Source organism: Phoenix dactylifera, chromosome 6 (assembly GCF_009389715.1).
Source record: "Phoenix dactylifera cultivar Barhee BC4 chromosome 6, palm_55x_up_171113_PBpolish2nd_filt_p, whole genome shotgun sequence".
Classification (NCBI taxonomy): domain Eukaryota; kingdom Viridiplantae; phylum Streptophyta; class Magnoliopsida; order Arecales; family Arecaceae; genus Phoenix; species Phoenix dactylifera.
The window spans coordinates 7,239,793-7,267,427 of NC_052397.1; the positions used below are offsets into that span (position 1 = coordinate 7,239,793).

The 27,635-nt window shown below is 37.4% G+C and overlaps 2 protein-coding genes across 4 annotated transcripts; both read left to right on the plus strand.

Annotated features, from left to right (window-relative positions):
* Nucleotides 1–878: 878 nt before the first annotated feature.
* On the plus strand, nucleotides 879–13,587 carry LOC103716113 (cell division control protein 48 homolog C-like). The gene is made up of 10 exons (XM_008803986.4): nucleotides 879–2,086; nucleotides 3,701–4,314; nucleotides 6,316–6,468; nucleotides 7,175–7,291; nucleotides 7,453–7,557; nucleotides 10,812–10,877; nucleotides 11,015–11,079; nucleotides 11,168–11,369; nucleotides 11,600–11,740; nucleotides 13,068–13,587. Exons 1-10 carry the CDS (start codon nucleotides 1,150–1,152, stop codon nucleotides 13,113–13,115), a joined length of 2,448 nt encoding a protein of 815 aa, XP_008802208.2. The 5' UTR covers nucleotides 879–1,149; the 3' UTR covers nucleotides 13,116–13,587.
* A 2,901-nt stretch (nucleotides 13,588–16,488) lies between these two features.
* On the plus strand, nucleotides 16,489–26,925 carry LOC103716115 (DIS3-like exonuclease 2). Of its 3 annotated transcripts, XM_008803987.4 has the most exons (7): nucleotides 16,489–16,928; nucleotides 17,032–17,366; nucleotides 17,479–17,532; nucleotides 17,654–17,722; nucleotides 19,075–21,321; nucleotides 25,746–25,817; nucleotides 25,900–26,925. In XM_008803987.4, exons 1-7 carry the CDS (start codon nucleotides 16,808–16,810, stop codon nucleotides 26,290–26,292), a joined length of 3,291 nt encoding a protein of 1,096 aa, XP_008802209.2. In that variant the 5' UTR covers nucleotides 16,489–16,807; the 3' UTR covers nucleotides 26,293–26,925. The 3 variants fall into 3 exon arrangements, with proteins under 3 accessions (XP_008802209.2, XP_026663909.2, XP_038983272.1); XM_026808108.2 differs by lacking the exon at nucleotides 16,489–16,928 and having other exon boundaries at nucleotides 17,221–17,366; nucleotides 18,759–21,321; XM_039127344.1 differs by lacking the exons at nucleotides 16,489–16,928; nucleotides 17,032–17,366 and having other exon boundaries at nucleotides 18,971–21,321.
* The last annotated feature ends 710 nt before the right edge of the window (nucleotides 26,926–27,635 follow it).

The window sequence follows — 27,635 nt, forward strand, 5'->3', positions numbered from 1 at the left end:
TGTGGACACGGATGGCATTAATCCTATGGGAGTGTTGGGATAGGGCATCAACCCTGAACATAGCTACGGTGATGGAAGATTGTGAGGCAAGGCTAGAATATGATGTTGGTGGTGGAAGGAGAATCCAACGATGCAAATAAAGACATAAGTTGCTATAGTCATTACTGCCCTCCCACCCCTTTCTAATTGTCGATTGAGATTCTAAGAACATAAGCCAATCAACATTAATGGGGCAAGGAGGATGATGGGGAGGGAGGGGGGAGCAGAGAAGATAGATTTTGCTTTAATTTTTCAATTATGGCAACTTGTACTACCAATTATTCGATCATTCATTTTAGACCCTTCATTCTTGAATCCATGGATAAAATTATGTACCTTTGTTATCTCTCTATAAAGTTAGCAGGAGACCAGAAGAGTGCATTTGTGTGCCTAGGAAAAAAGAATGTATCGATGAGATTAACATATTATGGTTAGATATTTTATTTCCTTTTTTGAGAAATAATTGAATGCATCATGCAATGTGTTTAATTTAATCCTTCATGCATTAAAACCAAGGTAACATGTATACAGAAGCCCTCAGGTGATTCATTATTCTTCGGAGCCATTACTTTGTTATTTCCTCAACATCAACTTTGACAACAATATTCAGAACAAAGATACTTATAGCGTTTTGCATTTTGTTATCATGAGCCCCACAAGCTTATTTATTGTTGTATGCGGAGTTCTGGTCTTTGATACTATGATCCGGATGGTAAAACTGTGAGAAGCATGAAAAGATTTGATATATACTATAAAACTTTTGAGAGCTTTGTATTACTTTAGAGGGGGATTCTTAGATGGTTGTTGGCTTCATCACCTTTAGAAGCTGGCTCTAAGGAGATTGCTAGTAAATGGTAGTTATCCTTCATTCTTTTGAGGAGATGTATGTTTATAGGGAAGAAAATAGCGGCGGAGCACGTCTCATTGCACGTGCTAAATCAGGGTTGAAATTTAACGGGTCTAAACCCAAAAGCGATTCTAGCTTGCGTTCTTTCTTGCGCGGTCCAGACTCGAGAATTCCGTAAACCCTAGCTCCTCTACTTGCCTTCCGTTTCAAATTTCCGGGGGAAGGCAACAACAAAGGCGAAAGGAGGAAAGGACGAACGAGAGATGGGGAAGCGGATGAGGCGGGGCAACCGCTCCCCCTCCTCCTCCGCCGTTCTCAGCAACTCTGTCCTCCTCCGCCGCATCGCCTCCTCCAAGCTCCCCTCCGACCCCTACTCCCTCGACGTCGACTCCGTCGTTCACCACCTCCGCTCCCACTACCCCGATTACGCTCGCGTCAAGCTCCAACCCTTCACCCTCCGCGTCCAGCGCACCCTCGACTCCCTCCGCCGCCGCCCCGCCGCCGCCGCCGGATCCTCCTCCTCCTCCTCATCCGACGACGACGATGACGACGGCGGCGGCGATGCACCCTCCTCCCGCAAGAGGCCCAGCCGCTCCGACCTCTCCGAGCAGCGGCTGCTCCGTGCGGAGTCGGACCACCTCCGCCGCCGCCAGTTCCAGCGGCGGGACCCTTCCGAATCCTCCAACGACTCGACCTCCACCTCCGACGACTCCGTCTTCGAGGCCAAGATGGATCCGGAGTTCGACATAACGAAGTCGCTGCTCCGCGACAGCTATGGCAAGCGGGCGAAGCTGAAGGGCGCGGAGGAGGACAATATGGAGATCGAGGCGGCCGTGGAGAAGCCGATTAATGTGGAATTGGTTGATGTGTGTGGTGGAGGTAGTGGGATTGAGACCCCGGTGGTTGAGAAGGGGAGGAGTGGAGGAGGTGAGGTAGAGATTGGGGAGGAAGGGAGGCCAGGGCCAAGGTTCCGGGATCTTGGTGGGATGAAGGCGGTGCTGGAGGAACTGATGATGGAGGTGATCGTGCCGCTGTGCCATCCGCATCTGCCGAAGTGGCTTGGGGTAAGGCCGATGGCCGGGATTCTGTTGCATGGCCCACCTGGTTGTGGGAAGACGAAGCTCGCCCATGCCATTGCCAATGAGACTGGTGTTCCCTTCTATAAGATATCTGCCACCGAAGTGGTCTCTGGTGTCTCTGGTAAGATCCAGTTGCAATTTGTGCATCCGTCCTATTCTTTCTGTCATTTTAGTAGCATAAGTTGACAATATTCTTTTCCTATCATTTTAGTCATAAGTTAACAAATAGTCTACTTGTTCTATGTCCAAGATGAAGGATCTACTCAAGATATAAACACGTGGAGAATGATACTTACTAGAATTTCATGCAAGTAATATGAACTTTGGTAGGATCTTATGTAATAAGGGCTTAATGAGAGCCAATGCTATCGCGAATATTGTTACCACTTTCAATATTGTAAGCTCATTAACTCTCATGAGTCACACAAGTGCTTGGTTTGCTGCTTGAGGACAAGCCGAGCATCCATGACAGATGGGTATGGAGTGTGCATGAATGACATTAGGAGGCTGTATCCTTGCCTTTTGCCATGTTCTGCTTGCATAGGTAATGTGCATGGAAATTATCATCTGTTTGAAGGGTGTTCTGTTGCCTATTTAAATGGCATCCAAAATTCATCTGCAGAATGAATGTGAAATAATAGTATGTAAAAATATTTTAAAAATTTAAAATATTCCTTTAGCAAGTATAATTAAATTTTTTTCTTGGAAGCCTTAATAAAACATGCGAGATTTTTGTAGAAGAGGGAATTCTAAAATTGCTAGACTTTGAGAATAAGAAAAAGAGGAGTAGAGTCATTCCTAACCAATAGGTGAAAATTCGATTTAGCGAGAAAGTAAGACTTAAAAAATTTCTAGAATATTTAGAGTCTAAAATTTTTTTAAAGGAGGAGAAGAAACATACTTTTAACCAAGAAACAAAGGCGAAATTTAATGCATTAGAAAAGATGTTAATCATGAGTTAATTTTTTTTTCAGATATTGTAGTTAAATACCTCAAATCTAAAAAGTCTTTGAAATTACGTGCACCTGCGCATGCATTGTAGCTAGTTATAAGAACAGACCATGATATTGTCGAGGCACCAATTTCACTACTTAAAGATCAGAAATTGGTGCCGAGTCTTCAACTCATAAGTTGACGACGGATGATTCATAATAATCCTTTTTTTGCTGCTAAAAATAAATAGTTTTGCAAAAAATAAAATTTAAAAAGATCATAGTCATATCCAAATATATGATTTAGCCTTAAAGAAGTAATGAGGCATAAAACTTAGCCACTATCTGAATTCTGAAGATTGTAGGTCATTTCTACCTTTCTATCCGAATACTTATTGAATCTAGAATGGAATGCTGTGCTGTTTGATATGATCCATGGTGCATAAAGTGAACTTGTTTTGTTACTTAACTTTCATGTTCCCCCCCCATGGATGAATGATTCTCTATTTAGAAAAATCAGTTAGTCAAGAGCTATTCAATCATTCATGGATTTTATGATGTACTCACCAATTCCTAAATCTCAATGACCTCCTTGAGAAAAGAACTTCCAGATTACAAATTGATAATGGTATATATATAACCAAACCAACTTTCTGTTGTTAAGTGTTTGTTTTGGCATTTTTTTTGCTATATGTTTCAATTTATCTTTCTTATTAGTGCATTATTGTCTTCGTCATTCCATTCAAAGTACTTTTGTCAGCAAGCTTAAGTTCCGAATGTTTGTTTACACATGATTATTTCAGGTGCTTCAGAAGAAAATATACGGGACCTTTTCAAGAAGGCATACAGAACTGCCCCTTCGATTGTTTTCATTGATGAGATAGATGCCATTGCTTCCAAGAGGGAGAACCTGCAGAAGGAGATGGAGCGCCGGATAGTTACACAGTTAATGACTTGCATGGATGAGTCCCACCAAACACTTAGATCAAGTAATTCTAATTTCGAGTCAGAAGCGTCCGAGAAAAAACCTGGCTATGTTCTGGTAATTGGAGCCACAAATAGACCTGATGCTGTGGACCAAGCATTAAGAAGGCCTGGGCGGTTTGACCGAGAGATCATTTTGGGTGTCCCTGATGAAAATGCACGGGTTGAGATTTTGTCGGTGCTTACTCGTAACATTAGGCTTGAGGGCCAATTTAACCTTTTCAAACTAGCAAGGTCCACACCAGGTTTTGTTGGAGCTGATCTGGCGGCATTAGTGAATAAAGCAGGAAACCTGGCAATGAAGAGAATAATAGATAGAAGAAAGTCTCAACTTTCTTCTGAGCTTGAAAACAAGAACACTGAGGACTGGTGGAGACAACCTTGGGCCCCTGAAGAAATGGAGAGTCTTAGTATTACCATGGCTGATTTCGAGGTAATCTACTGAAAGTAGCCTATCTTTCTCTATTCAAGTGTGCGTTCATGTGTGCATGTGTGTTACGCGTTCACTTGCATGTGGATGTCTATATGACTATACCCGTGCATATGTGTGTTTGTGGGATATGGGTTTTTTTTACTTGTATTTGATAAATTAGAATTCCTTTTATAGTATCATCAATAGCCTCCTATATAGTCATGTTCTATACTTATGGAAGCAACAATATCTTGTTCTCAAGGTTCGTAATATCGGTTTTGTCACCCATAACGGTACCATATTGGTATAGTATGGGTCAGTTTAGTATACTGACACTCGGTATGCCCCTATACTTAGTATTGATTTAGTAGAGGTAAGGTATGGTATGCCCGATAAGGGGTGATATGCACTTGTATGGTGAATGTTGCTTGTTCCTTTTTTCTTACTTCTTTTTGTTCTTTTTGTCTTTATATTAATTACATGTATTGAAATTTTTCCTTGTAATATTCAGCTTTTTGGGGAAGTGTACCTTATTGCCTTTCTTGATACGTTGTAACCCATTTCAGTATGGCTTTTTCCCTGCTATCGGCAGATTCATGGCATAGTTGTCTCTTTCTAGTATTTTTTTCCGCTATAGTTCTTTCCTCCACATCACATCAAAAAAAAAACCTAGTCTATGAATAGGATGGCATTCCTATTTTCTATAGGCTGTCATTATATTACCTTAGTGGCCTGGAAAGAGTTACACATGCAACTAGGCATTTCTTGGAAGACCCATTTAGGAAAACAGATTGATTTGGTTTCTGACAAATATGGAAGCTGCTCAGAAATAACTAGGGAAATGTTGGTAAAAATCAAGAAGAAATGGCTGTCTTAAAATGTCAGATATATGAGAAACAACAGATCAATTGCTAGTAACTATATGATTGCTTTTGTATCCACATTCTTTTCCCTCATGTTTCAAAACTCTTTCCCATTTTCTACATTGGGAAATGGGGATGTTGCACTGCATGTACCTGTTCTACCCATTAATGACACCCTCTACTTTCCAACGCATCAACTATTTATGACTGCAGCTATAACATTTATAGTGATTGTGTCGTTAAAGAAATAGAGAACATATCCTTTTCTATATCTCACCCGATTGACATAATCCAGAGAGAACACATGATTGGGAGAGTTACATTGTAATCTGCAGTATGAAATCAAAAGAGTTGAATAGGAAACAAAAGAAAACTTTGCCATGCAATTGAGAATCCCATTGAAACTTAACTTCAAGTTTTCAGTCAGTGTCTTCTGGGGAATGTGCCATAGGAATGGAAGACCTGCAAGATGTTGCATGGGCTGGTTGCTTTGCTTTTTCAGACCAATTGCTTTCAAGAAGTTATGGCTAAAGCTGGTAGAGGATGAGATGACTCAATCAGGTCATTGCGGAAGGTGCTTTGGTGAATGCTACTCCTTTTATGATATACACGATAACTACAATAATTATCAGTCGATTAATAGATTTCTTATTTTGTAATATAAACAATCTGCAGATCTGCCTCCGAAGTGGGGATACAGTGAAGATCTTTGTATATTCATACAAGTCTGTTTTTGTGACTTGAATATCCATTGCTAGATTAATACCTCCATAACGAAGCAAATGCTTTGAGATGATTATAGACTGGTTATGTGATGGGTCTTTTTTCCCCTTTTCTTTATATGAACCATTACACTATCTTCCAACTGTACTTCTGTTTTTCATTTTGCTTAGATGCCTTTACCTATTCCTCTTGAATGTTTTGCATGCAAGGTTTACATGCTGAGTTTGTTTGCCTTACAAAATGGTGTATTACATGAAATCCTTCATTGTTATAACTGTCTGCTTGCCACTACAGCTTCTATCTGATGCGCATAAATTAAACTGTAAAGGAAGTACTCAGTTTCCCGTCAACCAGTGTCATATTTTCTGCTTATTTCTTCTTAATTTACGTTTAAAATTTAAGATGCATAATTTCTACTTTTCCTTTTCTTTTGCAGGAAGCTGCTGAACTGGTTCAACCATCTTCCAGAAGAGAAGGATTTTCCTCGATACCTAATGTTAAGTGGGAGGACGTTGGTGGTCTTAATTTGTTGAGGAAAGAGTTTGATCGTTATATTGTTCAACGAATAAAACATCCTGAGGAATATGAGGTAAATTTTTATCTTTGGAATTTTATTGCTTGTAAAAAGCATTTGGAAAGTTAAAGAGATGTAAGGGTTTCCTGTTTTACATTGCAGTTTCTTTCATTAGCATTTTACATATTGCCCTTCTTTAACAATTGTGGTTGTTTTAATTGAATGAAGTGTGTGTTTTTTACCTGTATGCATATGAAGACATTGATGGTGACCCAAAAGTAATATCATATTTTTTTCTCGCATGCTGTCACTAGTTACTAGGTGAAGGTATTGATAGCCAACTATTCGGTCTATTCTATGAGGTTTTCTACATATGCAACTATCTCATCAAGTCTAATACTCAATTTCAGTTGCTTTCCATTGGAATTGAAATGCTAACCAATAAAATATGATAGTAGTTTTCTCAAAGCATATCTTTTGTTATTGTTGTCATCAATGATTAATATCATCATCATCATCATCATCATCATCTGCAAAACAAGTAAAATGTTCTCTTAATGGTCTAATTCTAGATCTGATGACAGTGATGCATGATAGACATGGAAATAATCATATTGATCCGGGTCTGACTTCCTGTTTGCTTACTTAGTGAATGACAATAATGTAGATTTTCGTATCTAAATAGTCATTCACTAGCACTCCAGTTATTATTAATGACAAATACCGAAATGGACTTCGATTGGTGGTACCTCTTTGATCTTTATATATTTGTATTCTTCAGGAATTTGGAGTGAACTTGGAGGCTGGGTTTTTGCTTTATGGGCCTCCTGGTTGTGGTAAAACGTTGATTGCCAAGGCTGTAGCAAATGAGGCAGGGGCCAGTTTTATACATATCAAGGTTTTTTTTGCCCTTTTTATCATTTACTTATGTTCAACTGCACTAATAATTCTTCATATTGGATGCTTGCTTTTGATAGTTTAAGATATTATATGAAAGTGTTTTTTTCTTTAAATAGTTTTCCATTGTAAGATGACTTATTTTTATTGCTGAAATTTTAGGGTCCTGAACTTTTGAACAAGTATGTTGGGGAGAGCGAGCTGGCAGTTAGAACAATATTCAGCCGTGCCCGAACATGCTCTCCATGTATACTGTTCTTTGATGAGGTATTTTTAATTATTATTATCACATTTAACATTTTATGTCCTTTGGTAAATGATGTAATCAGTAACAGCTCATATCACATTTTTTGTTATCCTAGAGTACTACATGATTATATTTATAATGAATATAAATCATAACCTATTCAACTTCTGAATAAATGTGAAGTTTAGCTATTCACCTCCGTAACATCATTTATGTTGACTGCAATACATGATCGAAGCTGCCAGGTTTTTTTCTTATTACAACTACCAACCTGCACAAAGTGTTGGTCCTTTAAACCAAAAAGCTTCACAGGGTATAATTAACTATCTGCTTTTTAAGATGGAAAAGTGCACCCACCATGCATCGGTTGCTAGCTTGTTCCCTCATCCGTGATGCCACAAGTCCTGTTAACAACCACCTACCAACTCTTCAGAGGTTGTTGCACCCCACAGCCCACTGCTAGTCTAATTTCAAAAACTTCAACCTGCAGATGGTCCCATAATTTGAAATTATGCTAGAATTACATTGGTTCAATTACTAGGAGGCCTTGCCCTAAATTTCACATAAATTGGGTTGCCTATCAAACGTGGTGTGTTCACCTCCTTTGGGTGCTGATTCACTTAAATGGGTTACATTCACCTAGGTCAAGGTGATGGTATTCTGACCTACTCCTTTGTACCTCAGTAGGTGTTTAATTGTAGATTTTGACAGTCAAAAGAAAGCATCTTTGTAACTTATAAATGTTTATGTTTTGCTTTGGGTGCTAGATTGATAAGATATTAGGTATATATGGATTGATGAGTCTTAGAGTTGATAAAAATTAGTTCTAAAATGTTCTAGTTACCCTCTTTTTGTGGAGTAATATAGTAATCAAAATTTATTATTCATGAGGTTTGGGCATCGATAATGCAGTGATTTTATATCTTTTGTAAAGTTCTGCTAGGACTAAAATAGGTTAGTAAAGGGACAACTGGGTCACCTATAGAATGCGATTATTGCTGACTTATCTACGAGACTCTTTGGATTGTTTAAAAGTTCGCTTTGAGTGCAGAAAAAATCCAGAAGCTAATGTGGTTCTTTGGTGCAGGATCAAGGGGATCGCCTGTAGGTGGACCTAGGGAAGATATTTAAGTAGGTTTGATTCAAGAAACCAGTCTGGCTTCGTGCCACAGAAAATAGGGCAGGTCTTTTTATGTCCTGGATATTGTGAAAATTTCAAGGGTCAAAAATTTCAGTTTCAGATTTTTTTTGAGAGGTTTTAATCCTGTGGAGATGAATCTAGGGTTAAGTAGGAGATTGGTTAGCAATCGCTGATGGCCAGTAAAGTATTTCTGTTTTCTAAGATAAAAATATGCAGTAACTTGATGTGTGTTATGCAGAAAAAAAAAAGGAGATTAAGAGAATGGTACAACATAACATAATTTTAGGATAGGAACAATAAGATAGCAACAAAGGAGTAATATAAATCAGAAACTGAAAAGAATTAGAGATAGAGATATATATATGTTAGTAGGCACTAGCCTATCGTACCTATATTCATGCAACATGACACAACTATGGCACATGATCCTAGTGCTTTGCATCATGGTACCCATGAACATGGCACTTTGAAGAATTTGGCTATGGAGAGAGACTGGGAAATTGAATGCAGGAGGTTGAATTTTTCCCCCTCTTTTTTTTGGTGGGTGGGTGAGTGGGTTTTGGGGGGGGGGGGGGGGGGGGGGGGTATGCCAAGTAGATGGCCCAGCCATGTGCAAAAGAGGTTGGTGGATGGAGGAGGCTTGAGATCTGTGGAGATTGGAGGTGTAGAGGGTTGGTTTTGATAATGAGAGGCAGTAGGTGGGGCATCATGAGAGGACAAAAGTAGAAAGGAAATTCAAGGTTGGGCTTTAAGTGTTTGACACATGCAATCAATGTGGTTGGTTCTAAAAGAAATAGTGTGGCTTTAAAGCCACTACCTTGCCACTTGGTTACTTGGCTAACACTGCAATGTGATGAAATGGGGAAGTGAGGGATGCTTCATACTGTTGGAGCATTTGATGGATGGCTATGTTCCTTCATTAGAGTGAAAATGGAGTCTATTTGCCAACCCAAGCCTGGTCTAACTAGAGCAAAATATTCCTAAGCCCACTTGAAAAACTTGGATTAAGGCTTTTCTTCTGCAGCCCTAGATGGGAATATATGTCCATATACCTCCACTCAACTTTGGAATCATTTACGGCGAAGTCCTTGTGTCCTAAGTTTTGGGTGTAAGATGGATCAACATACCTGCATCATAGCCAAACCCATGTAACATTGCTTTTCTCTATGCATGAAACTGAAATAGAAGTGATAGAACTTGACAGATCCAACAAGCCCTCTAACTGGAGATTCATCCTTATCTCTTATTACTTGTCATAATCATGTAAATTTTTGTGTCAGTTACAGGGTGGAAAAGCTGTATGGTAGGATTAAAAATTTCACAATTCTCTGTCAACATTGTCTCAATATTTATTGATGCCAAATTCCTAGATGAGACAAAATTGGGCAATTGGACAAGAGAAGGGGCCTTTAATGATACCAAGGCTAGTTGGCAGGTATAGAGGTCAACCTTATTGGTCACAGTTTAAGCTCATGAAACCAAAGAGAAGCTTTCCAGAATTTGCTTAGGCTTGGAGGGAGTTAAGATGAGGGGGTTTGTGTCAACATTGGACCCTCTGCAGATGCCATAATTCTTGTGGATTTATCTTCCTCGAACTAATTTTGTCAAGGTGGTTTAGATGCCTTGGCAGCATCTCCACTTAAAACACCTGTCGGATTATTTATTGTAACTATGTGATAAATGCACATGTTATTTAGTTTCAGAAATCAGAAGGATTGTGATTTATGACTTCCAAGCTACGCAGCCTGTCTAAGATATTCTCTAGATATTTGAAAATAGAAGTCATGGACAATTTACTTAAGCAGAAGTTACATAAACAAATACACAAAACACTTGGAAAAATGGGGAACTGTACCTTTATTTTGTTATGGATGTATAACATAATATGTTAATATGTCCAGAACTTGAAGCTAGAACATTAAAGCATGTTTTCTGGTTTTGAGGGCTCTTGCCGAGATTGCCAATAATTGCATAGCCTTTTCGAATACTTACCAGCATATTTTAAAGAACAATGCAATTTGCATAACTATGTTCAAGCATACATTACAATAGTTGATGTAATACCTCCAATGGTGAATTTTCTATAAGTTATGGATTGTGATATTTGCCTCTGTTCCCTTTTGATTGTGGCAGGTTGATGCTTTGACAACTAAACGAGGAAAAGATGGAGGATGGGTTGTTGAACGTCTCCTAAACCAGGTTGGACTGTCAAATAGTTTCCTTTCTTGTAGTTGCAGTCTTCTTTCTTTCTGTATTTTCGTTAAGGAAATTGATCTGTATAATACTAAACATCTTATCCCCATGTCTAAACCTAAATCAATTTTTTATGTATGCAGCTACTCATTGAGCTAGATGGTGCTGATCAGCGACAGGGTGTTTATGTCCTTGGAGCTACGAACAGGTCTGATAGATCTATTCCTCTTTTATTTCTGTATGTAATTGCTCGGTTTCATTTAAGCTTAGGGCTAAAATATTGGTATTTTATGCAGACTTGAGGTCATTGACCCTGCTGTACTTAGGCCAGGCAGATTTGGGAAGGTTCTTTATGTTCCACTACCTAGTGCTGATGAACGTGGTTTAATTCTGAAGGCACTTGCACGGAAGAAACCTATTTCTGCTGATGTAGACCTAGATGCTCTAGCCCATAGAGAGGCATGCAAGAGTCTCACTGGGGCCGATCTTGCTGCTTTGGTATGACCTATGGCCTAGTTCTCTTTTCTACATTTATTTTGTTAGTTCTTAGTAGGTTTCATTATATCTGGACTAACCAGGGCTTAGCTTTAAGCAGATTTTCCAGGCATGTTATTTGTATCTTATTAAGTAGGAATTTCTTATTATTTTCTTGGGTCTGTGCTTGTGATTTTGTTCAATTGATCATTGCGGCAATTACTTAGTTGCCTTTGTTTTTCAATTTTCATCAGATGAATGAAGCTGCCATGGCTGCTTTGGAAGAGAAACAGAATTCTGTAGATCAAGGAACTGCAAGTAGTGATCCATGGAATATCAAGATATCACATTTTGAGCAAGCTTTGCAGAAAATAACACCATCTGTGTCAGAGAAGGTATGGAAAATTTATTGAGATATAACTAGAAAGTTTTGGTTCTGGCTCGGTATGAAGTACAATATCAGTATGACATGCTTTTTATGTTGATATGTTTTGACGCAATCTATGAAGCATGGACCCATGATACAGATGGAACATGACACAGGTTTAGCTGATGCAGCAGATCTTTATAATGTAGGTTAGAACCTGGCGGGGACATGGCATGGCTTATCATTTCCTTGCAATAACATCAACACCAGAAAATTCTGAAATTAATTATCCATCATGTCCATCATGAAACGGTAAACATGGACCCCCTCGTAGAGAAAGAAAAGAAAAAGAAATCTTCATTCCGATCGTGTCCAGGAAAAATCCTGCACATATAGTTTAATGTGAAAGCCTTTTATTAAATTTTGAAAAACAATACATGTGGAAATAAGAGGTCAAGTCAGAGAACAACAGTATCTAAGAATGGTCATGCATAGCGAGGCATGAAACCTGTTGTTTGTTTGCCCATTCAATCACTGTTTTGCTCTGAATACTCACATGGGGCCCAACAATGGCATGACTGAAGGGATGGTAGATGGCAGGTCATTACATGTGCTCCATTGCAACTGTAAATAGAGAATAATTTTCTGATGTATATCCCAGCCATATTCGATGCATCTCGGAATCAAATATTTTGAAGACTTGCGATTCAAAGTTTTAGTCTGTCCTAAGGACCTCTTAATATGTGTGATCAATTGACGGCAAAGCTAGTGCTTTTGCTCGGACCTTTGGATCACATCCATGCCCACATTTGTTCTGGGCAGCATATTTCAGAATTGATCCCAAGTTGCGAACATAGCTCTTAGTTTCTTTCAATAACGAAATTACTTTAAGCTTCTATCACATTTGAACTGAGTATATATTTTTGCAAATCTATATTTATTGAAGACGTAATGACCATATTGTCTGTTTTTCTTCTTGACGAAATGGTTCCCAATAGTTACTGGTTTTTCTCAAATTAGTAAATGAAAGTTCTGCTGTTATTTTAAAAGAGAACGGAAACAAGAGTAAACTGGGCTATTCTAACACCACCACTAGTGGAGACATCAGTTGTCTTCTTTACCCTTGATCTCACTTTATTCCATCTGAGTACATTTTTTTCCATCATTTTCTTTGTACTAGAAGTTGACTTGTTAGAATGACAAAGCATTTGCATGTTACTCTCTTTGTCAATATAAATACATTCTATTGCTAGCAAAAAGACTTGAGACTCTTCTAGATTTCAAAGAATATTCCTAGTTGCCTCATTGGATGCCATGGAAACTAATCAAATGCTTTTCTTTGTTTGGGGAAGCAGGATAGGATCTACCATGAGGCCTTATCGCAAACCTTCAGAGCAGCTTGAAAATATTCGTAATTCTCTCATATGTGGGTGCAATATAGATACCGACCTGCAGTCTCAGAACCACACAAAGCTATCTTGCAGCATAGAACGATGATCTGAGGGTCTATGGCAGTGTATTTGCTTGTGTCATGGTTTCGCCAACCATTACACTCGGCTATTTAATTCTGTAGAAAGCTGGCAGAGAAGCTGTTTAGCATGTTAGTAGAAGTTTGTTTATTTACAGCCATTCTCGAGTATGGTCCCAGGGCCCAAATGAAGGTTATGGTCTACCTATCTACAGAAGGTGGATAGCTTCCACTCAGGAATGAGACAGCCTATTGCGGGGCACACAATTTTGCCTGTTTTCAGAGTTTTCATTCACATGTAAAATTCTACGGTGGTTTCCTTTTGGATACATTTTAAAAAGAGGGTTTATATTACTAATGCAATTCATCTCTGGCAATATTAATAGAATAAATGCTTTGTGTGCGAAGCTTGAGTATCAATGTTTGATTAACATCCTTTGATTTAAGAAGGAATGTGATTTTAACCTAGGTCCCATGGTTAAACAGCAGTCCTTTTTATTTTTTTATTTTTTACCTTTTTTATAGAAGATGCCTGAATCTAGATCTTTCATGCAACTTACAGGAGGCCAAGATTCCCAATATTGGTGCAATATTGCCTCATATCAGGCATACTGACATCAAATTGATATTTGGTATGAGGGTGTATCAAGTATTGGTATGTTGAACCTACTCGAATATTGGGTTTACTGATAATGTACAGGATTTGGTACTAAGATTACATGCTTTGTAGGGAAACCTTTAAACTCGGACATTGATTATTAACAAAGACACTAGTCATGTGAATTAAGAACCAATCACCAATTTCTCGCTAACATTTATATACCCAATTAATGGATCTCTTCCAAAGTGGGGAAAAAGAAACTGTTATAGCCTATTTTAGCTTAGATTGGTTTAATTGGGAATAAAATAATATTTAATTATTATATATATAATAATATACAATAATTATATATATATAATAACATACAGTAATGGAAAATAAAAATATTATTTGATCAAGTCATATTGTCAGAATGTACTGTTTCCCAGCTAAAATTTGTACTTAAAAATAGAGATATTTGTATACACACCTATACAAATTAGTTTATTATATATTTAATCTTCCAAATTAGCCATTTGCATAAGTATGTTTCAAATCATTCTATTTTTGCAAAAGTACCCTTATGATTTTTAACTAACAATATCTCTAATTAGCTGTCTTAAGTCTAAGAAAATACTATTATCCTTTTTCACCAATACCATTAAAAAATTTAATATGCAGCTTATATATTTTGCATAATTTTTTCATGGTACTAATGTAAGAATAATAAATTTATTTTGTCGTACAATCAATTATTCATTACCCCACACACGGTGCACGGTGCGTGCTCGCATGTTCGTACAATCAATTATTCATTACCCCACACGCAGGTGCATGGATGCACGCTCCCATGTTCGTCAGTGTGAATTTTGATTTTTGAAAGAAATATGCAATAAACTATATTTGCTAAGGTATATATGGAAAAAGTTTTAAAAACAAACATGTGTGGGGGAAAGGTATGTATGGAAAAAAATTAAAAATGTTATTTCATTCAAATAAATGCTAAAAATAGTTATGTTATTGTATAATTATTGTTACGAAGATATAATGGCTAAAAAATGCCCATTATCTCAAGCAGTTAACTTTCTTTAACATGCACTACCTAGTATACAAAAATCTATTAAAATTAATTAATTATTATTTAAATCTTGTTGGGGTGCTCATATAATATATGGAAATCGAATAAAATTGATTGATCATTATTTATAGCTTATTGGGACCGTGACATATTGAGGCTGAGAAAAAGCTAGGTAAGCAATTTAGAAGATATTGGCTTAAAAATCTTCCAAAACTTAATTTTTTTCATATATATATATATATATTTATAAAATTTACTCCGAACAAGATGTTGATTTTCTTTAAAAAAAGAACTAAAGTAAGTGGCACTAAACAATGAAGATGCCCGCTAGTTTTACACTTTTACTCCAATCCGAAACATACTCAGTTGATAGTGAATAAAAGTCAAATAAGGCAGGCATAAGAGAAGAAAATATAGGATGAATTTTCTATTTTGCCATTTCCTTCTAGTACCTATCTTAAAGAAGAAACCTAACAGTCAGAGACTTCTCCTATTAATGGAGTCTTTATTTTGATGGAAAAACAAAAAAAATGAAATCACGTGTGGCGTCCTTTTTCTTTCTCGTTAAGCCTTTCCATCCATTATTTTTCTCATTAAGTTGTGTCTCCCATCCGCGAGGTCTTTCTTTTCTTTTGTCGAATCCCTTTCTCCTTCTCTAAATATCTTTCTTTTTCCAGATCTTTGTACCTAAGAGTTTATGAAATCTAAAGAATAATATGTATATAATTTTTTATATTAGATAAATCTAGAAAACTATGCACTGTGTACTAGTACTAATGAATATCATATCCTGAAAATCGTATATCAATTTATCTAGAGGTTTGTATTGGCATGCGAGATAATTAATTTGTTTGGTATATATCATCTAGTAATATAGTATGTATTGGTAAAAATTATGTTTTAGAAACTGTGTCAGTTTATTTAGAGGTGTGAATTGAATCGCTGCTGAATATGTATCAAACAAGTTTGTAGTATGTATTAGAAAATCGATGAGCATTTATCATCTGGTTATGTAGTATATACTGGTGGATATAATATTCTATAAACTATGTATTAATTTACTTGAAGGTGTGTATTGGATTGCTAGATGACTAATTTGTTAAGTGTGTATTGTTTGACCATGTATTGTGTACTGATGAACACCATATTTTGAAAACTATATGTCGATTTATCGATAAAAAATATATTTTGAAAATAAAAAAGAAAGAGGATGCTATGCAACATTTTTTTTATTTTTTTAAATTATGGAATTGACGGCTCGTTAGTAGGAGGAGTTTATGATTTTTGAGCTTCTTCCTCAAAATGAGCATTAAAAAAATATAATAAGATAGGAAGCTTGTCAGTTTTTTTTTTTTTTCCTTGCCCCATGTGATTCTTGCTCGCGGCATCACAAGCATATACGAATATGCCCTCTTCGCTTAAATAAATCGTGCATTAGCGTGCTCTTGCTCCCAACCTTGTCTCAAACACGAATCCAAACTGCCCACGTATTGCACTCGTCACATGACACGCAAAGCTTCGTCCCAAGACGCACAAAAGCTGTAAAAAGTGGGATTGGATCCGGTGGGCGAAAGTCCCAAATAAGTGAATAACACAAGGCAAAAATGTCTAAAAATAAAGCAATGAATTAAAGCGAGAGGAAGAGGCAAAAGGACGTATAGTCGGCGCATTAGTCCTGCCGACCAATCATGACGGCTTGTCACCGCAATTAAAAGCCCAAACCCAACCCTTTCCCTAATTGTATCCTTATTCCTACCCCTATTCCTATTCTCCCTCTCCAAAACCTTTATCCCTTTCTTCTCCGCTCTTCCTTCTTCTTCGCCCCTTCCGATAATTATTTTTTCTCGTTATCGGAAGGAGGAATACCCAGATCTAGGGTTTTCACTTTCGTTCTCTTTATTCTCTGTTTCCTTCCCTTTATTCCCTTTTTTTGTTCTCTTCTCTTGGGGGAGAGGAATCCATCTTAGCCATGAGGGGAACAGCGGAGCAGGCGGCGGTGGCGACTGCATCGGCGGAGGAGGTCGATAAGGACAAGAAGAGGCGCCGCCGCCAGAATCGGCGATCCAAGCAAACCCTCGCCGGGATGCCAGGTTCCGTTTGGACCGCAGGGATTGGTTAAATTTACGATCTTTTGATTAAAGATTAAATTTTGCCGAGTTTTTCGTTTTCGTTTTTTTTTTTTTTTCCGGATAGGGGGAGTGTGTGTCTCGATGGACTCGGTGTGCGGGCAGCCGCCTGAGTGGCCGGAGAATTGGAAAGGAGGCGGTGGCGGCGGTGGTGGGAAGGTTAGGCTCCAGAAAGCGTCTGGTGTTGGCTTCAGCTCCCTCCCTGCGATGCATATTAATGGTGAGGGTGATGCTGGCGGGATGACGGCTGGGTTTCTTGCAGGAGGGGAGATCTGCCGATCGTGCCCCTTGCCGACCTCTACTTCCACGGAGGCTCCAGTGGATGGAACGGCTCCCAGGAATACAGCAAAGATGTATTTTTCTCCTCACTGGTCGGATCGGGCAGTGGAACAGGCCATAGAGGTAACTTGAGTTTTAATTGGTCTTTCAGAGTATGATAGAATTCGAGAAGAAGAAGAAGAAGAAGCCGAGATGCCGATGATGAATTTATGTATGTTTTTGTGGTTGTTTGCAGAAAGGGAATGCCTTTAAAGCTACATTTCGTGTGAACGCACATAATCGTCTTGAGGTGGGGACTTGAAGTTTTGTTCGGTTTTTGATCAATTAAGTGCTTTTCTTTTATATTCTTGTTGTTTCTTCTTGTTTCAAGGAAGTGGGCCTGAATGAGTACCGGTTTTCGTATCTTGCAGGCTTACTGTACTATAGATGGTGTACCTGTGGATGTTCTTATTAATGGAGTTGCTGCTCAGAATAGAGCGGTGAGTGATTTCTTTAGGAGTTGAGAACTGCCTTATGCGCCTTTCACTTTGGGTATATGTCAATATCGGTTCTTGGGAAATAGGGAAATAAAGATTTCGGGTTTGTTGATAGGATGTATGGATCACAATACACAAACACATATCTGCTTTTGGGTGACCTAAACTAGCAGAAATATGGCCATATAATGAAACAAATTTTCACAATTCACTTAAAGATGGATATGAATATATCCCTGACACCAGTAGAATGAAGTTTGTTCCAGCCTTTGATATTAAATTAGTAATTCTATTTAGCCTACTCTCAGCTTAATTGCTCATATACTTCCACGGTTTGATGGGAAGATAAATGTGAGCGGTGGAGCATCAACAATCCCTTGTTGTTAGAATCAATTATATGTGAGTGTTTGTTATTGGGATAGTTAAGCTGTATGTATGTGGATATTCAGTTACATATTGAGACTTTATTTGCACTTGGACATGGATTACAGTAAAAAAAAACTTTGTTTATTCATAGTTGTATCGAAACAACTCCAGCATCTATTTTGGATATATATTTTGCATATTTATTTAACTGTATGTTGTGGACATAGAAGCAGGTCAATGATATCGAACCTTGCATGTTTGTATATAGCACATAAATTATGAATTTCTTGCGTAGAAAGAACTTTATGCCTTTCATCATGGTTGATATTGTGACTTCATTGCTGAGAAGTTTTGAAAACTGTGAAATAGCATTACTTTTTGTTTCAATAGTATGTGTAGGTTGTCATTATTATCCCTTTTTTTATCTGTTCTTTCTCTGGTGGATGACATGCTACTTAGAACTACCGTCAATTGCTAGTTTTACTAGAACATCAGACAGGCAAATTATTGATTGTTCATTTGTTCAATTAGGAAGAGCAATTACCAAATTTTATTGGAATTATGTCCAGTCCTTAAAACTGTCGGTGGAAGGACTTCTAATTATTTAATTAAATGGTCCTTGTGGTTATCCCACTTATGTTTTATACTCACTCTGGATCTTTATTTTCACCAGGGCCTTGTAATACTGAAATTTTCCGTATTGGGTTGCTAGCATTTATCATTTAAGATATTATCATTATTATTGGCAGGGAGTTAGTCTTTTGGAGTCATTTTGATTAGATATTTCATTATTATAATTTATTATCTGAAGTGGCATTTGCTCCTTTTATTTGTTTGGGATAATGCTGGTATCACATATGATTGCATATTGAATTGGCACTGCAGTATGCATAAGTATGCGGGTTCAATACAACAACAGATTAAGGATTACATTCTCCTGATGTTTTATGGATATAGTTTTATTCGACCAAACCCGCTTGGTTTTGTAGATTGAAGGTGATATTGTTGCTATCATGTTGGATCCTGTAACATCCTGGACCCGGTTGAAAGGAGCAAATATGCCCAGCAATCCTGTTCTGGCAGATGATTCTAATATTCTGTCTGAAGCCCGAGAAGTGGTTGGCAATAAATGTGCGGGGAAAGAACAGGTGGATGCCAACTGTGGTTGCCACACTTACTATAATGGCTTGTCCAGGTGCCAGTTCAATGAGAATGTAGGTATTAGCGAAGTAGCTCAGAGTACTGCTGGAAATGGACATTGGTCCTCCGATAGAAAGTGTATTAATGCCCCAGAAAGTTCAAATGCACAGACTGTTGAGCAGGGAGAAGCTGCAAGAGCTTTAGAGAGGATATGTGCTATGATAAACTCTTACCCATCAAAACGGCCTACTGGGAGAGTCTTATCTATCATCAGAATGTCTCCTCGCCGTGGAACAGTAATTGGCTTTCTTGCGTCTAAGAAGTGGCTTCCTGAAGGGGAAGGATATGGAAACCTGGTTAATGGTCAAGTTTCAAAGAAAAACAAGCACCCTGCATCCTTATTCGATGAGGATTACATACAACTGACACCTACTGATCCCAAATTCCCAAAGATGATAGTTGCTGTCATCAGTCTACCGGACTCTGTAAAGGAAAGGCTGAAAAATAGTGACAGAACAGTTGACAAAGAATTAGTTGCTGCACAAATAGATGAGTGGAATGAGGAAAGTCTTTGCCCTCAAGCTCATGTTGTACATATTCTGGGACGAGGCGGTGAAATTGAACCACAAATTGGTGCCATTTTGTTTGAAAATGCAATTTGTGTGGCAAATTTTTCGCCTGAATCACTTGCTTGCCTTCCAGATATACCATGGAAAGTTCCTGTAAAAGAGTTCGAAACTAGACACGATCTGAGAAATATTTGCACTTTCACAATCGATCCATCTTCTGCAATTGATCTGGATGATGCTTTATCTGTAGAACAAGTATCTGATGAAATATTTCGTGTTGGTGTTCACGTTGCAGATGTCTCGTACTTTGTTCTTCCAGACACAGCATTAGATACTGAAGCTCAAATTCGATCTACCAGTGTTTATATTTTACAGCACAAACTGCCAATGCTGCCTCCAAAACTTTCTGAAGAAGTGGGTTCGCTTATTCCAGGGGCAGATAGACTTGCCTTCTCAATTATTTGGGATATCGACTGCTTTGGAAACATCAGGGATCGTTGGATTGGACGATCCATTATCCAATCATGCTGCAAGCTGTCGTATGATCTTGTTCAAGATATTATTGATGGATCATTTGATGAGGATCGAGTGAGTCTATTAGGAAGTTTGGGTCCTCAATTGCATGATAAATTTAAATGGAAGGACGTATTTGAATCCCTTAGAAGCCTGCATGAGATCTCTAAGAAGCTGAGAGACATTAGATTTAAAGGTGGAGCCCTTTGGCTTGAAACTGCTAAGCTTGTTTTCTTGTTTGATGAGTGTGGAACTCCTTATGATAGCTTTCTTAATGAGAGAAAGGAGTCATGTTCTCTTGTTGAGGAATTTATGCTTTTGGCAAATAGGTCTGTTGCCGAAGTCATATCCAGGGCTTTTCCTGATTGTGCCTTGCTGCGCAGGCATCCTGAACCAAATTTACGAAAGCTTAAAGAGTTTGAAGCATTTTGTAGCAAACATGGTTTCGAGTTGGACACTTCATCCTCTGGTCAACTTCACCTTTCACTGTCCAAAATACGGGAGAAGCTAAAGAATGATCCTTTGTTGTTCGATATTCTTATTTCGTATGCTTCAAGGCCGATGCAGTCAGCAACATACTTCTGCACTGGGAATCTGAAAGGCAGGGAAAATGATTGGGCTCATTATGCACTGTCATTTCCCTTGTACACACATTTCACTTCACCACTGCGAAGGTATCCTGATATAATTGTGCACCGGACATTGTCTGCTATACTCGATGCTGAAGATAGTTATTTAAAGAAAAAACAGAATTTGCTTGGAGCATATAATGGTGAAGGATCAGGCAGTGAAATTGCAACTAGGCTTTTTACTGGCCTTTATTTTGATAAAGGTGCTGCTGAATCTGAAGAAGGTAGCCAAATATTATCAGCTGCTGCTTTGAAATTTAAAGTTCCTGGAACCGAAGTACTTGCAGAAGTTGCTGCATATTGTAATGAAAGAAAACTAGCTAGCAGGCATGCTGAGGACGCTGGAGAGAAAGTCTATCTCTGGGCCCTGTTAAAGAAGAAAGAGGTATTTAGTCTGTTACGACTCTTATGTCATATCCATCATCTGTTTCTTGTTCCATTGTATCTTAATACTTGATGAAAAGAATGTGTCAGCAGTAGTTATTGCTGTTATGCTACATCCAAGCTGCTATTATCTCATAAACTTCTGCTCTTTTTTCTGGTAGTGCATCCAACTACTTATCATAGCACTTTAAGTGGCAAGAAGTCTAGGAATCCTGTTCTGCTGTTTTCTGTCTTATGTCTTTCACCCTACAATTCTTTAGTTTCTTTTGTATGCTGCAATTGCTATTATTGTAGATAATCAAGTCAATTGAAAACATGCCAGCAAAGTGTGATGGTCCATAATATTAAGTTCTGGAGTTCTGGAGATTTAATTTTCTATGAGTATGACTTCCTGTTGTGAGATGAGTTTAGTTCGTAGAAAAGAGCTTTGTTTGAATTATTTATTTTGCTACATGGGGTGATTCTTCTTTATTTCTTCCTTTTTGGTCTCATTCAAATTTCCCCTTCTAATCATTGCTCACTTGGCAGTAATTGCATGTTCATCTCTTGGGAAAAAAGGGATTTTGCCTTGCCTTCTCTTTTTCCTCTCTCTCTCTCTCTCTCTCTCTCTCTCTCTGCCCTTACTGCGTAAAAGCTGGGATCTTTTGGTTGATAATTGGTTCAAATTCAGTGTTAATCTGATTACTGATCAGACTTGGATTTGAGTTTGAATATTATAGTTGTTGCAAGGGTTGGATATAGATTTTTCATTTATTCATACTGAAGCTGACTAGTAACAGCCTTCAGGGTGATTTAGGTATTTTCTTTTTTTTTTTTGATTTTTCAGCTTGTGATCATAATTTTTGAAACACTATCCTATCTGGGAAACTTAACAAATTCGTTGAGTGCATAGGTTTGAAAGCATTGGTTTTTAACTCAAGGGGTTGAGTTCTGTAGGAGCACTTGAGCTGGCATGCCTTTTCTTGTTTCATCTGTTGAGTATGTTGGATGCTAACCTTGTATCAGATCTTACCTGCTTTAGAGCTCCTGTCCAGTGTGTTGGATGTTAAAATATGGTTAAAGAGCTTCTGTCCAGTGTGATGGATACCTTAGAGCTATCATTCATGTGATGTCTTTATCAATGGATGATATTTTTTTAACCCCTCATGTTTCTGAATCAAGCTACGGACATCTATTTTGGTCGTCACATCTGCTTCTATCTGTCATGTCTTCTAGTTCAAGGATCAAGTGATTTTGTTGCACAATTTTCTGACTCTTAGCTCAGTGGGAGCGATTTTGGACTGGTGGGTTTCTTTTGACTGAAGTGATTGTACATGATTGCTGCGTATCTTGAGATCTCATAATAGCAGAACACCCTTGGTCTTCTATGTTGTTGGAAGATTTTGGTCCATGTCAGTGGGAATCATTGTAGGTAGAGTAGAATTGGATACCATGGTTAGTCTTTTTCTGGCTTTCGTTTTCTGCAAAGGGATTGGGTAAATAGCACCCAATTTGGATATTACAATGGGATGGCAAGATTCTTCTTGATTAGTTTATTGGATTTTAACACAAGACGTCACCATTAAGCCTTTAAAATCATGATATTTCTTTATAACCTGCTCAAGTATGGATAATGCTGGATTTGTTCTTGTGACGATCTAATTGGAAAGTTCACCTTTCCGCTATTGATTTTGATGGTCGGGACACCCAATTGTAGCCGCTATCCTAATGCTAGGGAAATTTGTTTTTAGTTCATGTGATTGAGGTGTTAATATTTGGACAAATTTCTTAGAAATTGGTAATTCATCAAGGGAAGATTTAAAAATAAGCTAGAAAATATTGGTTGCTATTTTATATATTTAAGAGTTCTAAAAGTCGAAATTTTCAAATATAGAATGAATTTCTTAGAAATTGGTAATTCATAGAGGCTGGAAGATTTAAAATGAGCTAGAAAACACTAATTTCGATTTTATATATTTAAGGGTTCTGAATGTCAAAATTTCAAATCCTGAAGAAAACCCTGTTAGGAAGAATGAGACCTTTTTCTGGGTCAGATAATGTACTTTTGTGTTTTCATAATGAAATATTGATGATTGATTACAACTTGATGCTTATTAGTAAAAATTGGTCTTATTGATGGAATCAAATAAGGGTAATAAGTTGGTTTGACTTGAGCTGAGATGCATGGAATTTTCCTAAGTTGGCTAGTTGAAGTTGGGTAAGGATGATTGAGTTTTTGTAGAAAAAGTATCTGGAGGGTAGATAGATGGGTTGCATTTGTCATGGAAGTGGGCGCTTTTGGTCGAAAATGATTTTTTTCAGTCACATTTTTTGTTTTTTTTTTTTTAATTTTTTATTAAGGTTGATTCAATGCAAACTTCTTAAGTAGTATATTTAAGCTTTTCTTCATTGTTTCAAGTGCAGTCCTTATTATCTTGACTTTTGAGGATCCTATTGATGGAGTGAGGGATTCTCTGTTTGTTAGTATTTTTAACAAGTTTTCCTTATTGGGCCGCCCTATTATTTTGTTGATGATTGGTATGAGGGATTTTGTCTAGTAGTATATTAAATAAGATTTCTGTGAGTACCCTTCCATTTTGTTGATAGTAAGAGAAGTGGTTACCTCCCCTCAAGCCTCAAGGTGGTTTATATATATTCACTTTTTTTTTTTTTGGGGGGGGGGGGGGGGGGTGGGGTGTTTATTTATTTCAAACAACAAGTTTCAGTGTGTGGAAACCTATGATTTCTTGTGGATTTGAGCTTCCTTGACTCTATCTTTTAGAATACTGAGGTATGCAGTTTATCGTTTCATAGTTATGAATTTCCCCAAGGGTCAAAGATTATATGAAACTAATCATAATATTTTTTTAAAGAAATGCTTGTGTGTGTGTGTGTTTAATGCAGATTACTCCAATAGCTAGACATGTTTTGAAGGTAGAGATATGCAATACTATAACAATTATGTCCTGTTGTCTGATGTATATTCCAAGTTGCACTTTTGAATAGTCATTTACTAGTAGAATTTTTCTTGTGAAAATTATTTAAGTTCCTTTAGGGAGCTGGTTATTGTGCATGGATGCTAGAGAGGTATACAGAGCTCTGGAACTGAAAGAATAGTGGCTGCGGAGGAGGATGAGGAAGAAAGGGAACAAAATGGAATTTTGAAGTGTGTTTAAAACCAAGCTCATTCATATGTGCTTCTTGGTGATTATCTCATACAATATTCTTCTTATTTTTCTTTTAGTCATTCTTGGTAGATCTCATTTGTAGTTTCTTTTTTCTTTTTCTTTTACAATATCATTGTGACTAAGGAAAATAGTAATGTTTCATATGGTGCAATAGGGCATTTTAAAGGCTGCTAGTCATATCTATATGTGTGGATGAGATTCTTGATACCTACTTTCCTAGGTTGAAACATCTGATATGACTCATCTTGCTCAACTGAACCAAACCTGCTATGACCCACTCTCTAATAATGTTTTGTTAGACTTTCCTTGGAATTGACACCAAGCTCTTTGACACCTTGATTGTAATAGCATTTTAACATCTATTTTAGAATCTTGAGCACTCTTTTACAAAGAAAATAAGCTAGAGCTTTGCTTGCCAGCTTCAGCTGATAGTCATGATTTTACGAATTCCTTCATTGCAATTCCTTCAAAATCTTGGATTTTGGTAGAAGAGGATGAGTACATAATGGGTAGGTATGTCTAATAAAGTCAAATATCATTGTCCACGATGCTTTGATTACATATTGCGAGTCCAATATGACATGGTTGACATGCTTTGGTCAATCTGAGAGACTGACCTTTCCCTTCTCTTATCAACTTGTACCTTTTTCACCGAGTAGCATGCAACTAATATCTTTGCACTTTTGTGGATTGTGGACATTTTTTAATCAGCCCAAATCATCTACTGGATAATTTCTTCTTTTGCATCTAGATAGTCTTATGGCTTTTTAACCTGCAAACCTACATAGGTTATCATGTTTTTCAACTCCAGCTTAATTGCTTCAGCTTCATCTATTTTCTCCTAAAAATTGAGAATAAGATAGCATGAAAAAGAGCAGTTACTCTGTCATTTCGGTGTACATTGCTAAACATTTTTCCCCCCTGTTTGTAATTCTTGCTTGATCATAATGTTTCATCATTAAAAGGTATTCCTTCAACAGTATACCTAAGAGATATAGTTGATGCTGTGGTTTAGCTGTAGTTATCATGTTTCGCTGAAAAAAGGTATAGTTAGTTGCAGCCTTATATCTGTTTTCTGAGAAGCGAACTAAGTAATAATTTGAACTTTTATGGTCTGTTGGCATGACTTAATCATTGTCATATTATATTGGAGATGACTGCTCTATGGAGTTAATCTGCAGCTGAATTTATTTCACTTCTTATGACGGTTAATTCTTGATCTTCTGCAACTCTTTTTGCTTTTGTTGGTTATTTGCAGGTCCTACTTTCTGAAGCCAGAGTTTTGGGATTGGGACCAAGGTTCTTGTCAGTTTACATCCACAAACTAGCTGTAAGGACATCAACATCTTCCAAATTTTTATTTCTGGTGTTCCTTTTATCAATCTGATTGCCATCTTCTGTTCCTCGTATAGATTGAGCGGCGCATATATTATGATGAAGTTGAAGGCTTGACTGTTGAGTGGTTCGAGACTACTTGCACATTGGTGCTAGATATACTTAGGAATAAACCCTTTCAGAGAAGGGGTAGCCCTGGGAAATTCCGTGCGATTCAAGATGTAGCATTGGTCCTGAATCCATCAGAGCTAGTCGTGCCTGAGGCAGAGAAGAAAGCAACGGGAGCACGATGTGATACCGCAAGTTTAACATCCTCAGGCCTTGCAGGTGATGGCGAAATCTATCCAACCGTTTTTCCTCTGGTACTGCAGCACTTATCTGCTGTCCCTGTAGCTCTCCATGCAATTGGAGGTGATGATGGTCGGTTAGACATTGGGGTGAGGTTGTACACATGCTCATACTTCTGGTGAGTTGGTCAGGATTCGATAGGGTTGCTGCAGGCAGGTGGGATATGAGCAACTGAGATGGTATCACTTCCTTGATCAAATGATTCGAGTAAAAGCAAGGAAAATGGGACTCCAAGTGCTGCAGGATTCCACGAATAAAATGGGTTTGCTCCATATAGATGTCATAATCGTGTATAAGTTACAGGGCTGTTGAAAGTGAAGGAAGACCTCTCCTTTAACTGGCTATCTGTGAATATGACTTCAGAAGAAAGCCTCTCTTTTTGGAAGGAGGTTTGAGGTGTGGTTTTGGTTGGTTATGGGTTTGGGTGGGCCTTGGGGCTTAAGTAGCTTTGCCTTTTATTACCGAGCTGCTTACTGGGGAATTGGATTTGCCTGGGTATTTTTTTTGGCTCAGCAGGCATATTTCAACCTGGATGCCCCTGGCCTCCAGCCACTTCTGTATCAAGAGTACGAAGGATGTCAGAGCCTGTCTGTGTTTTTTAATGGTGGGCTTTATCTCTTTTAGAATTTCCGATTATTGCATGTTCTTTTGAATACTTGTTGATTGAGCTTTGCTTTCTGTTTTCCTTTTTTTTGTTTGTTTTTTTAATGCAATTATATAGCTTGGCAAAGGGGACCCTTTGACCCCTAAAATTATGCAAGTTTTTCCGGCTTGCTGCTATGTTACTTTTGCTGCGTGTTAGTCCGGTTGGTGCTTGCACAATTTAGTTTGAGTTGCTAGGGTTTAGATGGACACTCTGGTTAAAAAGGTTTTAGTAGACCTAATTGGATACAAAATTCCACTCAATTTGTAAGGGGGCATTTGGTAACCCCAACAGGATCACCACGGTGATTTAAGATTTCTGGTGATTCAAATGATGGGGTGATTTGATCTCCAGTGATCTAAGATCAATGTGTTTAGATCACTGTGTTTGTTAGGTGATTTTTTATATGTTTTTAATTTTCATGAATCAAAAATATAAGTCAATATGCGAATTTTTATAATAGTTCCATAATTTTGTCATATATTCTACTTTTATTAATTTTTATCATATATTTATTAATCATATAAAATATATTATAATAAAATATTAATATATTTATCAATATATTAATTATTAATATATTCTATAAAAATTTATTTATTACTTCTATAAATTATTAATCTTATAAAAATATATTATGTTTCATTATAGAATTAATATTTTTATTTTTACTTATAATAGATGGTTTAATACTAATAATTATTTTGATTAGAAAAGTAAGGTAAATAGGAGCAATATATTAAATATTTTTATTATATAATATAAAATATAATAATATATTTCTATTATAATTTAAAATTATTCTTCAATAATAATATGATT